Source organism: Passer domesticus (genome assembly GCF_036417665.1).
Source record: "Passer domesticus isolate bPasDom1 chromosome 8 unlocalized genomic scaffold, bPasDom1.hap1 SUPER_8_unloc_1, whole genome shotgun sequence".
Lineage (NCBI taxonomy): Eukaryota > Metazoa > Chordata > Aves > Passeriformes > Passeridae > Passer > Passer domesticus.
Genome location: NW_026989900.1, coordinates 847,830 through 862,505, shown reverse-complemented (window position 1 = coordinate 862,505; position 14,676 = coordinate 847,830). Strand labels below are relative to the sequence as shown.

Here is a 14,676-nt window from a genome sequence, read left to right as displayed (position 1 = left end):
GAGCAGGGACCCTGACATTCAGTTACATCAGCTGGGGTTAGCTGAGAGATAGGCCAGTGCTCCCCGGGATTGTGGGCCCAGTGGATTTCCCATCACTTTGAGGGACCTTAGCCAGCATTGGTGGGGACGATGACGGTTTCTTCCTGTGGAGGATTTCAGGTGGGTTTGGGAAAATGCAGGACATTTATCGCCTATTTTGTCACCGTGTTTTTCAAATACGGATCCACATCCCATAATTGATTTGGGGCGTTCCGGTGGCTGTTCCCCCCGAAGTGGAGAAGGAGAAAAATGGGTGGTCTGTTGTCCAAAGTAGAAAGGAGCTTCTATGGACACTTTAAGTTAATTCTCACTGATCATGACAAAATATTTTCAAAGAACAAATTAAAATCAACCGTGAGGTGGATCATTCAAAATTTTCCAGACACTTATGCTGACGATATCCATACTACTGAATTTTGTGACTCTGTGGGATTTAAATTGTAGAACCTTTCGATCAAAAGGGACCCTGTTGCACCCCGCATGCTCCCCTACTTCTACACCATCCTTGAGACCCTTCATCAGCAAGCTCTGAGTTGAAAACTTGATCCATCAGTCACTCCTAACCCGGGACCTTCCCTGAAGCCTGCCTTTCTTGGACTTTCCATGATGGTCCAAGATGGAAATGGCCACGCTGTCTTGGAGCATCAGGCCCTGGAGACCCAAGATGGAAGAAGCCCGAATGTGGCTCGGGAGCCTGGCCATCCTCCCTCCATCTTGGCTCCTCCACCTCCTGCTACCACAACCTTCTCTTCCACTCTGAACGAACCTCCAGACTCCACCCCCGTGACTGCAGGTCACGCCTCCACTGTCATTCATTCCACCTCCACCCTGGGCCACAGCTCCAGAAAATGACAAAATGGCAGCGCCCTTTACTCACCCTCCGGCAACAATATAAACCCCATGGTCAAGGATACTAAGCCAAACTGTCACACTATTTCTAATCCAAGTGTTTCTGCTCCAAGTTATTCTTCCTCCCCAGAAGACAGTTTGGATTCCCCAGAGCCACCTCTCCCCTCAACCCTAGAAGATCCCTGGGAAAGGATCTGGAAGGAAGCAGTTAAGGAAGGAGACTGGCAAATAGTCTTGAAACTCCTCATTGCCCCAGGACATGATGAAAGAAGGGAGCAGAATCCCAGGTATCAGCCATTGGTTTACGGGGAAATCAAGGAGCTGTGTAGGGCAGCTAAAGACTAGAGGCAGGACTCACCTTGTTTTAATAGCCTAATGAGGGCCATGTTCACAGCACATGTAACCCCCTATGATTTAAAATATATTATGACCATGTTTTTATCACCTACAGAATACACCCTGTGGGAAAGGGGAATGGAAGTGTTTACTGAATCAATTAATAGCAGACTATGCTAATAATGAGGCAAGGGCGCAATTGACAATCAGCTATCTAGCTGGAAAAGGACAACACAGCCTGCCAGATGATCAAGCAGCAGGTATCCCCAGAGAAGTACTGCATGATATAAAAGAGATGGCTTTGAAAGCTTTAATCCAGGTACCGGATGGTAGCACCCCCAGTTTGGACTATGTAAACATAAGACAAGAACCCAGAGAGCCCTGCATGAAATTTATTGAACGCCTTAAACAGGCACTAGAGAAACAAGTCCGGGATGAAAAGACTCAAAATGAATTACTAAACTCATTTGGGGTAGCCAATGCCAACCTGGAATGTAAGAAAGGGCTGCGTGCCCTTCCACTAGAGATGGAACCCACACTCCTGCAGATGATTGAGGCTGTAATTGCCTCAGGACAGCAGAACACATAGTGGCCGTACAAGCCCAGGCCATTGGGCAAGGAGTTGCAGAGGCCCTAGTGGCCATGCCATTCCCTTTTAAGGGTCCCCAGCAACAATTACAGGGCCCAAATATATGTTTCTGGTGTGGTCAACAAGAACATTTTAGAAAATATTGTCTCTGGGGTAGGGGGGTATCTGGTCCCTAACAGAAATCAACATCAAACTAAGCAGAATTTCTCATTTTGCAATGGCCCACTGCAGGTTGGGATGATGATCCACCCTCACAGCGTGCCCAGGGCAGGCCTGGAGTGGACTTGTGGCACCTTGGTGGCACCTTGGGCTTGGCACAGACTTGAGGATGGTCTATGTTTTCAACAGAGAAACTCAAGAGTTTTAGAGTGCTTCAAAACATTAAAAAGACAAAACCCCTCTTTGGCTGTGTGCAGTCAGATCTCCAAGCAAAGCAGATCCCAAGTGAGTGAGGAGAGGCAGGATGGGGATGGGGAATGTGGAGCAAGGTTGTTGACACTGGGTCAGATCTCAAGGCACAGCTTCTCTGAGCAGGCCAGACCTCCTTAGGAGAGTCCCTGGATCAATATCAGTCACAGAATGCTTCAATCACCTCTTGTGTACTAAGAAAAATAATAAAAGATATCCTTGAAAATAGGAATACATATTTACTTGAAAATTTTTGAAATATTTCTCCAGCAGGAAAACTTCATGATGAACAGCACTAGAGCAGAGGGAAATCAAGGCAGAGCCATGGTTTGTCAGGACTTGCTCGATGCTAATGAACCCCATGGTGCATTTGGAGCTGAGCCCTGGAACCTCAGGCCCTGAGAGGAGATTGTACAAACTTTTCCAGGAGTCAAAATCAGAAGAAACACCCAAAGTGTGTCAAGGCATGAATGGGTCCCACTAAGGTCCATCCCCAACACAGGCTCCTCATGGACTCCTTGGAGGAGAGAATTGGAGGCCAGGATGGCACAATAAACATCTCAGAGATTCAATGTGGAAAGGAAAATCCAAAGTACCTTAAACATCTTGACTACCTCAAAGTATTAACTAGCCCCACTGAGTGTCAGTACAAAGCTCTCAGGGGACTCATTAAAGAAGATAATTGGGACCATGATTGCAGAAACCTCTCACAGAGTCTGTATCAAAAGGGAAACACCAAGTACCTGAAAATAACTGAAGTACCTTGAAGCATTAATGAGCCCCACTGAGTGTTGCTACTGACAAAGCCTCTCCAGGGACTAATTACAGCAGATAATTGGAGGCCATGATTGCACAAACTTCTCAGAAAGTAAGGTAAAAGCCAAACCCAAAGTCCTTTGAAAAACCTGTAGTCCCTGGGAGCATGAAGGAACCACCAGGGCCATTCCTGAGCAAGGCTCCCCAGGGACTCCTTCCAGCAGATCCTTGAGGCCACTGGGATGTGGGCTAGGGGGGGATGCTGAGGGCAGGACAAGGGGCTGACAGTGCCCAGCCTGGCTGGGGCTGTGCCAGGAGGCCCCAGGGCCTCAGGACAAGGTGTCTCCTCCCAGCCCTTGGTGGCACAGACCCTGCTGCTGTGCCCCAGGCCACCAAGACTTGGCTTCTCTTGGTCCCCACCTGTCATCACTGCCTCCAGTTCTCTGCTCTGCCTGGGGCCTGGGGACACTTTCTCAGTTGTGTCCCTCAGTGGGACCCATTAAAAGTCCAAGAAACTTTGAAGCTGGATTCTGACTTGGGGTTCTGGAGAGGTTTCTTCAGCTGCCTCTGAGGGACTGATGTTCAGGGCCTGATCACAAAGCCCCAGAGGGTCATTAAAGTCCTTGTGCTGTGTCTGTGCTGCTGAGCTGGGCTGGGCTCCTGGCACAGAGGCAGCTCCTGGCAACCAAGAAGAGCTTCAAAAGCACATTTCTCTTGATGAGCAGCTCTTCTGCCAGCCCAGCAGGGCTGGGGCACTGCCTGCAGCCAGCCCCGGCACAGCCCAGAGGCACAGAGAACTTCAGTCAGTCAGGGCTGGGAAGGTGCTGAGAAGTGCCTGGGGCAGAATTACTGCCAGCCCTTGGCACAGGAACCTCTGGCTCCAGGACAATGCAGCTGCAGCTCCTGGAGTGATCTCCTAAAGCTGGAACACCCCAATGCCTGCAGACCCTGTGAGTACATTCTCTGATTCTCTCTTGTGCAGAGCAGCCAGGGGTGCCCAGGGCTGTCCTGCAGAGCAGGCTCCTGCAGCCCAGGGCGCTGTGCTGGGGCAGGGACTCTGCTGCCTGCCAGGGACAGCTCTCAGCCAGCCCGGGGAGCTGCTCCCAGCACTGGGGGACAAGATCTGGGAGGAAGGAGACAGCTGGTAAGGGTTGGAAGTGTTCTCCTTGTGTGGTGAGGATGCTGCATTGTTTAGAATTGTTCTCAGCATGGCGTTTAACTCCAGAACATTTCAAATGAGGTTACATAGGAAGCAGAACAAGTGATGGGCTGCATAAAAGGGAAAATCCTGCTTTTTAAATCTCTTTTTCTGGGTTGCCTAGATGGGAAATTGCACATAGATATTCATCTCTATGTTCAGTTGAGAAAAATAAAAACATTTTTTCTCAGTTGGTAATTAAACAGGCAGAGAAAAAAATCAGCACAGGGCCCCTTCCAGGCAGCATCAGTGTCACTTTTCCAGCATCCTCAGGGTTGTTCTGATGTTGCCATCAGAGCCTGCAGAGCCAGAGCTGCCCCTGGGCAGTGCCTGAGCTGGGAGGGGTCTGCAGGCCAGAGCTGAGCCTCCAGGGCTGGGCTGGGCTCTGGCAGCAGTGGCAGGGCTCAGCCCTGGGCACAGGGAAGCAGCTGCTGGCAGGGACAGCTCCAGGCAGCAGAGCCCTGGGCAGGCAGTGGGGGGAAAGTGCCCCCAGGCTGTGCTGGGATATTTAAAGTCCTCTCCTAATTCAACTATTCCATGATTACTTTTTTTACAGATCCCCTTGCCAAGGAACAACAAATGTCCAACAGCAGCTCCATCAGCCACTTCCTCCTGCTGGCACTGGCAGACACGCGGCAGCTGCAGCTCCTGCACTTCTGCCTCTTGCTGGGCATCTCCCTGCCTGCCCTCCTGGGCAACGGCCTCATCATCAGCGCCGTAGCCTGCGGCCACCACCTGCACACGCCCATGTTCTTCTTCCTGCTCAACCTGGCCCTCAGCGACCTGGGCTCCATCTGCACCACTGTCCCCAAAGCCATGCACAATTCCCTCTGGAACACCACGACCATCTCCTACACAGAATGTGCTGCACAGATCTTTCTCTTTGTCTTTTTCATTTCAGCAGAATTCTTCCTCCTGACCATCATGTGCTACGACCGCTATGTGTCCATCTGCAAACCCCTGCACTACGGGACCCTCCTGGGCAGCAGAGCTTGTGCCCACATGGCAGCAGCTGCCTGGGCCAGTGCCTTTCTCACTGCTCTCATGCACACAACCAATACATTTTCCCTGCCCCTGTGCCATGGCAATGCCTTGGGCCAGTTCTTCTGTGAAATCCCCCAGATCCTCAAGCTCTCCTGCTCCAAATCCCACCTCAGGGAAATCGGGATTTCTGTTTTCACTACCTTCTTAGCATTTTGCTGTTTTGTGTTCATAGTTTTCTCCTATGTGCAGATTTTCAGGGCCGTGCTGAGGATCCCCTCTGAGCAGGGACGGCACAAAGCCTTTTCCACCTGCCTCCCTCACCTGGCCGTGCTCTCCCTGTTCCTCAGCACTGTAACATTTTCCTACCTGAAGTCGCCCTCCATCTCCTCCCCATCCCTGGATCTGGCCCTGTCACTTCTATACTCGGTGGTGCCTCCAACCCTGAATCCCCTCATCTACAGCCTGAGGAACCAGGAGCTCAAGGCAGCAGTGAGGAGATTGATGAATGGATGGTTTCAGAAACATTAAACTGGTGGCCAATTTCTGAAAATAATTTGTAATAAAATCATCTTTAATATGTCCTGTTGGTTTCATTTTGGAAGTTCTTTTCCCTTTGTTTAGATTTTTAATCTTGTCCACAAAGAAATGTCATTGTTTGTGCCACTTCTCATTTTGTTTCTCTCCACATCCCCTGTGGCCACTGACGGTGTCAATGAGGGGCTGTGCTCTCAGTGGCTTTAAAGGAACTAAAGGATCTCCCAGCAGAGATTTCTGCAGAGATCCCTCTTTTGTTGCCTTCTCTGGAGCTGCAGCAGCAATGTCTGTGTGCAGAGCTGGGGCAGATCAGTGCTGGCACAGCAGCTGTGCCCAGCAGCAGCAGCAGCACTTGGTGTTGCCAGTGCTGCTGCCGTGGCCCTGCCCCGCTGCCCTGCTGGCCCTGGTGTTGCTGCAGGGCCTGAGTGTTCTCGGGGCCGGGCACAGTCCTGGGGGTGGCAGTGCCGGGGCTGCAGCAGGGACAGGCCATGGGCACTGCTGGGGCAGCGCTGAGGCCTCAGGCCAGGCCCTGGGGGCTCCAGGCTCCTTGCCCAGGCTCTGTCAAGAACACGGCCAGGCCAATGCTCAGCACAGAAAAGCCCCAGGCTGAGCAGCCCCAGGCTGGCCGTGGGCAGGCTGGGGGCAAACAGCATGGCTGGGGTTCTGCAAGGGCCCTGGGGGAGGCGGGAAGGAGCAGCAGAGCAGGGGCTGATCCATCCCCAGTGCGCTGCACAGCCCAGGGCAGCATCCCAGAGCATCCTCATGGAGCTGCCAACAACATCCCCCCTCTGCAGCCCTGGCCTCTCCCCCAGCTCACAGAGGTGCCGCATCCTTGCAGGCACAGCCACGGCAGCACTGGCTCAGGAGCCCCTGTTTGCATTGCACAGAGCAGGCAGGAGCACCCCCATGCTGCTGCTGTGGGGACATGAACCTGAGGGAGCACAAATGCCATCAGCCCCTGGGGCCAGCAAGGGCTGGGGGACACCAGGGAAACCACTCAGCTTTGTCCTGGCCTCTGCAGTCAGCCAGAAAGTTTGTTCCCATTAGCTGAGAGATTCCTGTCCCACTGCAGATGCTATTGCTCAGAGCCAGGGCTGCCTGACAACCACCCCTGAACTGCCCTGAGCATTTCCTTTGCTTCACCTTTGCTTTCTTTACTCTTCCCTTGTACAAATATCTTCCTTCTGCCCAGCCCTGTTCCCTGCCCTGCAAACAGCCCATCCCTGTTTGCCCTTTCCTCTCTGGCCCCACTCCCCATTGCAGTTCCTGACTTGGCACCATGGGAACATCCCTTGGGGAGCAGGATCATCCTCCAAGTGCTGCAGGAATTGTCTGCAGGCTCCTGCAGTGCCTGGTGCTGCTCCCTTGCCAGAGGCACCCCAGGCCAGGGGGGCACATCTGGGCTGCTGTGTCTGCCTGTGGGGCTCCCTGTTCTGGGCAATGAGGAGGAGCTGCAGAGGCTCTGCAGGACTGACAGGATGGGCTTTGGGGCTGGCAGGAGAAGCTGAGGCACCTGGGCTGCTGCAGCTTCTGAAGAGGAGGCCCAGAGCTCATCCTGCAACTGCTCCAAGGGTGGTTTCAGAGAATCACAGAATCTGTAGAGTTGGAAAAGTCCTTGGAGATCATCAAGTCCAACCTGTGCCCTGTCACCACCTTGTCTCCCCCGGGCCTCCTCTTCTCCAGGATAAACAACCCTACCTCCCTCAGCCACTCTTCACAGGACTTGTGTTTCAAACCCCTCACCAGCCTTGTTGCCCTTCTCTGGACACACTCCAGCTCCTCCATGTCCTTCCTGAATTGTGGGGGCTCAGAACTGGACACAGCACTTGAGGTGCTGCACAAGCAGTGCCGAGCACTGAGTAAAAATCACTGCTCTGGTCCTGCTGGCCGCACCATTCCAGATCCATATGAATCCATGGGCTTGGATGAGGGAAATCTTGGGGATGGGATGGGGACAAAGTGTTCTTCACTGTCAGCCATGAAGGTTCTTGATTTTCACATCTGTTCAGACCGCATTAGGAGGTGCTGGGGATCAATATCAATTAGATATTGCTGATGTAAATCTATAAACAGGAAATGAAAACAACAAAACTGTTCTCTCTTCATTGTTTTCAATACTGTATATTCATTTTGAGTACACTTCAAAATCTGTCTAATTAACTACAGAAAAATTTGAAATGTCAGTTATTCCCAGGGGTTTTTCGTATTCAGGTATTTTGACCAAATATTTATGAGCTTTTCTCACTGAATTCCTGAATTGAAGAGCTCAAGAAGTAAGAGGCCTCTGGAAAAGTAAAATTCATCATCAACCTCCAAGTGGCTGAGGATCCATCCTCATCAGAGCAGCAATGAACAGCAATGGGCACAGCTTTGTGGCTGCCCCAGCTTTGGGATGGGCCCTGGGCATGGAGCAGGAGCAGCTCTTGAGGGCCCCAAGGCCGGGGCTCTTGTGCTGCCCTGGGCACATGGGATGGCAGCAGGGGCTGCAGAGCTCTCAGCACCTGAGCCAGAGGGGAGCAGGGCAGGCAGGGAGCCTCCTTTGGCCTTGGCCCAGCACCTTCCCCCATGGCTGGGCTGAGTCCTGTGTGAGCTGCAGCTGCTGCTGTGCCCTTGGCAGGGGCTGAGGCCGTGGGGCCAGTGGCCAGAGCAGCCTGGCCTGAGCAGAGCTGTGGGGCCAGAGCCGGCTGGGCTGGGCTGGGGAGAGGCCCTTGGTGCTGCCCAGAGCTCAGGGCAGCTGGCAGAGCTTGCAGGGAGCTGGGCTGGGCTCAGAGAGCCTGCCCCAGAAACCATCAGTGTCCATCTCAGCCTAGCTGAGTGTGCAGGGGCAGGACTCAGCCCAGGCCGTGTGGGGCAGGGCCAGCGCCTGTGCAAGGCATTGAAAACAGGCAAGTGCCCCAGAGAGGAGGCTGCTCTGTGCCCTTGGGGGCATGGACAGAGCAGGGAGGGGGCCCAGGACATTTGTCAGTGCCAGCCTCTGTCCCCAGCCCTTGGCAGCCCTGGCTGCTGAGCCCAGCTTTGGCCTGGGCTGAGTTTGGCTCTGGCCCAGCTCCATCATCCTGCAGGGCTCAGGGCCTGTTCCAGGCCATGGCCAGCCCTGGCCGGCCTCTCTGCTGGCCCAGAGGCCGGCAGAGCCCGGGGCAGGGCTGTCTGTGCAGGCCCACAGGTGCCAGGGGCTGTGCAGGAGCTGGCAGAGGCTGCCCAGCAGGGAGGCCATGGGGCACAGAGCCCCAAGGCTGCTGTGGGCACCACGGCACAGGGGCCGTTCCCAGCCGCAATGCTCCGGGCCTGGGCTGGGCCTGCACAGGGGCTGGGCCACCATGGCTGGGCCAGCACAGGGCCACCAAGGGGCCACGCAGCCGCTGCCGGGGCTGACAGCAAGGCCAGGCACACACAAGCAATTGCTGAGCATGGCCTGCGCTGGCCAGGCCTGACTGTGCCACAGGCAGAGCTCAGCTGCCCTTGGGGGCTGCAGGAACACTCAGGAGCCCAAAGAGCCTCCATGGCTGTGCTGGAGACCAAGGCTGGAGCAGGGAAATGCAGGGCTGCTGCGGGATGGGGAGCGCATTGAATTCCAGCACACACCTCAGCTCTCTGATGATCCCGGCACCATGCTGGGCCCTGTTTCAGACTGGAGCAGAGCAGATGTTGATGGGACAGGAGCCCTGTGGGGCTGTCAGGGACAATCTGCAGCTTGCAAGGTGCTCTGCTCTCCCTCAGGTGCTCTTGGAGGGATGCAATCCCAGCTGGACACCTCAGGGCACAAGTGGCACTGCCTGTTTATGGGCACACAGCTGATGTCTGCCTGGAAAGGGGCACAGGTTTTAATATTTGTAGATTTCATAATATACAAGGAAATCTTTATTATCTGGGTCATTTGAGTACTTTTAAGAAATGGCCAAGTTTTCCCACCAGGAGCAGAAATTTCCTGATTCTACTAGATTCTTCTACTTATGGCAAGTGGAGAAATACAGATCTTCCCCTCTATCTTTGCCATGAACATCATTCACTCTAATATTTCATGACCCCCTCCTTTACGTGTTTCCAGCTCTCCTTTTGAAATGGCCATGTCTAAGGACACCTCTTCATTTAGAGCAGCTGGATCCTTGTCCTTCACATTGCTCCCAGAAGTCTTCCTCCAGATGCTCTCTGCTGATTCCAATGTATCATCCTTGATTGGCTTCATGATTTGAGCATCAGGGAATTGCCCAATCTTTCAGAAGTTTAAATACCTCCTTAGTCAGCATCTTAGTTGGAGTTTTATCTTTTCTATCACCTCTTTTTATGTCTTTGTCTAAAATCCTTCCTGTATGGCAATCCCTTGTGGATGGTGCACATGTCAGATGTTGCTGGGATGTCACAAGAAACTGAATGAAGGCTTTTGATGTTTATTAAATTTTATCATGTTCACATTTTTTGTTTTCCATGAAGAGAAACCTTCCTGTGCCTCTAGTCTCACCAGTTCCTGGTCCCTCAAAGGACACAAACCTGATGTGCTGGGGAAATGTGGCAGAAATGCTGCTCTCGGAGGGGTTTGAGTGCCTTGGATAGCTGAGTCAGTCAGGCCTGTAAGAAAGGTTAAGTCACAAGGTCTAAGTGACATTAAATGCTGCTAAGAGTTGTTCTTTTGCTAAGTTGTTATGTTTAATATATTATAAGCTAAGCTGAACATCATTAAGTGTTATTCCTCTATTAAATTGAAAAATCATAGGTTATAATTTAGGTTAAATACTGTTAAGCTCTGTTCTTTTGCTAAATTGTGAAGCTGAAGTTATCACTTAAGGTTGAGGTACAAGTTAAGTCCTGTTACGTTTGAGCTCTGTTACGCTTTTAGGCCGTATTCCTTTTACCATTGCCCTCACTGTCCTTGTGTCACACACAGAGTCTGGGACAGTTCTCAGTTCATCTCTGGTTCGATTGCCTGGATTTTGTTTGGTTTTTTTGTTGCTTTGTTTCTTTGGTGTGCCTGAAGTGTCCAGTTAACAATGTGTCTTGCCAAGGAAGTTTGTGGTGCTGTCCCTTAATATTAAATCTGGTTGTTGCTGCTCCCTTGCTGGGGATATTTTCAGCGCTCTCAAACCCTCATTCAGAACAGGGTGAAGGAGCCCTGGCCCAGGCTCTGGCCCTGGGGGACACAGGGATGCTGTCGGGGGGTCCCTGTCCCCCTGTCCCACCCCCCAAGGCCCCGGCCCCCCGTCCCCGTGTCAGGCTCTGGGGTCGATCTCGTGGAACATCCTCTGGGGGAGGCTGCAGCACCGGGAGCGGGGGGACCCGGGGGGACAGGGGACCCCGCTGTGCACGAGCAGCGTTGGACTGCTCTGGGGGAACTGTGAGGGGAGCTGGGGCAGAGTGACCTCCCCAGTGACATCACACAGCCCCTGTGATGTCAGAGCCCCCTATGAAGTCACACAGTCAGCCTGTGATGTCACACAGCATCATGTGATGTCACAGAGCCCCCTATGATGTCACACAGCACCCTTTTGGTGTCACAGAGCCAACTCTGGGATGTCACCCTGGAATGTCATGCAGCTGCACTGAGATGTCACAGAAGAGTCTGCGATTTCACAATGTCACCATGTGATGTCACAGCCTGCTCTATGATGTTACACAGTCACCTAGAATGTCACAACCCACTCTCTGATGCCACAGAGCCACCCTCTATGATGGCAGGATCTGCTCTATGGCCTCATACTCTACTCCATGATATCACAGACAGCTATGTGATTTCACAACTCCCTCAGTGATGTCACAAAACCCTCTCTGTGATGTCATACTGCCACTCTTAAATGCTACAGCACACACTTTGACCTCACAGCCTGCCCTATGATGTCATACAGCCATGCCATGAAGTCACAGCCTGCTCTGCGATGTCACAGAATCCCCTCTATGACCTCACACAACAAACTCTGTGATGTCACAGCCCAGTCTGTGACCTCACACAGCCCACTCTGTGCTGTCACACAGCCCCTTGCTGACATCACAGCTGCCCTGTGCCTCCATGACACAGCCACAGAGGTGCCGCTGTGACACAGCCCCCTCTGGGACATCCCCCAGCCCCTGCCAGTGCTGAGCCCCTGTCAGCTCTGGCTGTGCCCTGCTGGTGTCCCTGAGCTGCCCTGGCAGTGCCCCAGCCCTGCTGGGCTGTGCACAGGAGCTGCTCCTGGCCAGAGCTGTCTCTCTGCAGCGCTGCCCTTGCCAGGAGCTGCCTCTGGGCCAGGAGCCTGGCCCAGCTCAGCAGCACAGACACAGCAAAAGGACTTTAATCACCCTCTGGGGCTTTGGTGCTCTTTGCATCAGACTCAGTCCCTCAGAGTATCCTCAAAGAACTTCTCAAGAACTCCAAATCAGATTCAAACTTCAAACTTTCTTTAACTTCTAATGGGTCCCAAGGAGGGACACAACTCATGTGAATGTGTTCCCAGGTTCCAGGTAGAGCAGAACACTGGAGGCAGTGATCACTGGTGGAAACAAGCAAGGGAAAGGTGTCTCTGGTGCTGAGCAAACCTGGATGTGTTTCAGGAATGCAAAGGCCCAAGGCCTGAGCCCCAGCCCCTGGCCAGGCAGATCCTGTCCCTCCCTCCTTGCTCAGGGCTCTTCCCGGGATGGGCACTGGCATGTGGGGATGTGCAATGCCAAGGGCAGGACTATGGGGCGGCCCCTGCCAGGCTGCTGAGCAGGGACAAGGAGGCAATGAGGCTCCAGGCCTGCAAGAGTCACTTATCTCTTGCTCCTGGCTCAGGCCCAGGGCCAGCAGCCATGGCCAAAGTGCTGCCCAAGGTGGCTCTGTCAGGGCCTTGCAGCTGCTGCCCATCCCTGTGCCCTGTGCAGCCCAGGCTGTCCTACGGTGTCCCTGCCCTGCGCCTCTGTCCCTGCAGGCTGTCGTCATCCCCCGGCTCCCCACCTGGCTGGCCTCTTCCTTTGCTGACAGCTCTGCCTCCTGCCTGCCTCCTGCCTGCCTCTGCCTGCCCACACAAAACCTTGGGCTGCTCCAGGCTCCTTCTGGGGGATGTGTTGCACCACAGCCCTGCCCTGGCAGGGAAATTCCTTTCTCCTGGTGTCCACTTCGGGCCTCCTCAGCTGCTCTTGCTGCCATTATCTTTCTCAGGATCATTTAAATATGAAGCTCCAGCCTCTCTGAAACCACCCTTCAATCCCTCCCAGGCTATTCCTGTTCTGTCCTCAGTCTCCACACCACTGAGCCCAGAGCCCTAAGCCCCTCCCTGCTGGTTTTGTGATGAGGCCTCCAAACCCCATCTTGGGAGATTTTTGGGTCCTCTCCAAGATGTGTGAAAATGGAAAAATAGTGGTCAAAGTTACGTTCTCCCAAATCTTGCAGTGACAGAACAAGGCTCAATATCTCTAAACCGAATGAGGGTGGATTTACATTTGTTAGAAAGAGGAAATATTTTACAGTTATGAGAGAGGCAGGAAACTGCAACTGCTTTTCCAGATAAGTGAATGCCCCATCCCAGGAATTGCCCATGAGCAGGAGCTTTGTGCAACCTGACCCAGTGAAACCCTCTTATCCCCAAGGACAGAATTCCTGTTGTGTGGGTTCTCTGATGTGCTGGGTGCCCTCACAACACTTCTGGCCAGAATGTCTGCTGAGGGCAGCCAGGCTGCTGCAGGGGCAGTGACCTCACAGCCATCACCATGGCAGCCCTGTGCCCTGGGCCTGGCTCTCCCCTTTCCTCTGCCCCTGCCTTGTCTCTGCTGGCATGAAGAGTTTTGTCATTCATATCTTGTGCCCAAGGTGCTGGGGCCAATGGCTTCCCAGGCAGGCTCCTGGAACAGAAGTGGCTTTTCAGAGCCCAGGCAGAAATGAGCCCTGAGGCAGCAGCTCTGCAGTGCTGGCCACCAGGCCGGGCTGCCAAGGGAGGCTTCTGGCCCTGGCCTGCAAGCAGCTGCTGCTGCCAAGGTGCCTTTGGTGCCTCAGGCTCTGCCTGGCACAGCTCCCAGCACGGCACTCTGCCCTTGTGCCCGAGCCCTTCCCTGTGCTGGGGCTGGCCTGGGGCTTTTCCTGCAGCGGGACCTGCCCTGCTGCTGGCACAGGAAAGGCAGTTCCTGCTGGAGCAGGAGGCTCTGCCTGCCATGGGCTCCAACAACTCCTGCAAGGCCCTGTTGACTTCAAAATTGCTTCCTGGAGCACTATATTCTAATAACTGTTATAATTCCAGTACTGTGGTTAAGATCTTTCTGACTAATCATGATCACAATCCATCAGGGCTGTATTTATATAAATTTATCTGGTATTCCATCGTTAATCGTGTGGGACAAATTGCATTTAGGTTCAATTCCACCTCTCCAATCTTTTATACATAAACCTTTGACAAAGTCTGGGGCTGGGATTGGATGCAGCCTCTCCCAGTCTCCTCTCTTAGAAGGAATTTTAGAAGTCTAGGGGTCCTGCAGGGATTTGAGGTTCCATGGTGGCTGTTGGAAGTAATTTCTCCACATCATGTCTCAACAGGAGTTTCTCCAATAAAGAAATAAAGCTTTGCCTGAAGCTCCCACTGTGCCCATGACAGCAACCCCTGTGAGTGTCTGGAACATCCCGGCCCTTTGGCAGCCTGGGGACTCCTGCGATGTCACCGGGGAGCCCCTGTGAGTGCCTGTGACAGATTGGTGCCTTTGCAGCCCAAGGTCCCCTGGGATGTCACCATGGAATGGCTGTGACTGCCTCTGAGCACAGGGCTCTTTACCATCCCCAGAAACCCCTGGGAGGTGTCCATGGAGCCCCTGTCTCTGCCTGTGACATTCCAGCACTTGAACAGCCTGCTTGGGGCATAGTGATCATGAAACTATAGAATTCTCAATAATTGGTGAAATAAGGAGGAATATCAATAAGATCTCTACACTGGACTTCCGGAGGGCAGACTTTGGCCTGTTTAAAAGACTTATCCAGAGAATTCCTTGGGAAACAGCCTTTAAAAACAAAGGAGTCCAGGAGGGATGGGTGTGCTTCAAAGCAGAGATCTTGAGGGCA

The 14,676-nt window shown here is 53.2% G+C and overlaps 1 protein-coding gene and 1 pseudogene across 1 annotated transcript; both read left to right on the top strand.

Annotated features, from left to right (window-relative positions):
* Positions 1 to 14,676, top strand: part of LOC135291581 (zinc finger protein 23-like) — a 201,810-nt pseudogene that overhangs the window by 167,403 nt on the left and 19,731 nt on the right.
* LOC135291563 (olfactory receptor 14J1-like) lies at positions 4,923 to 5,687 on the top strand (the record flags this gene model as incomplete). The annotated part of the gene is made up of 1 exon (XM_064405841.1): positions 4,923 to 5,687. A coding segment is annotated over one exon (765 nt), but the record flags the coding sequence as incomplete, so codon positions are not given.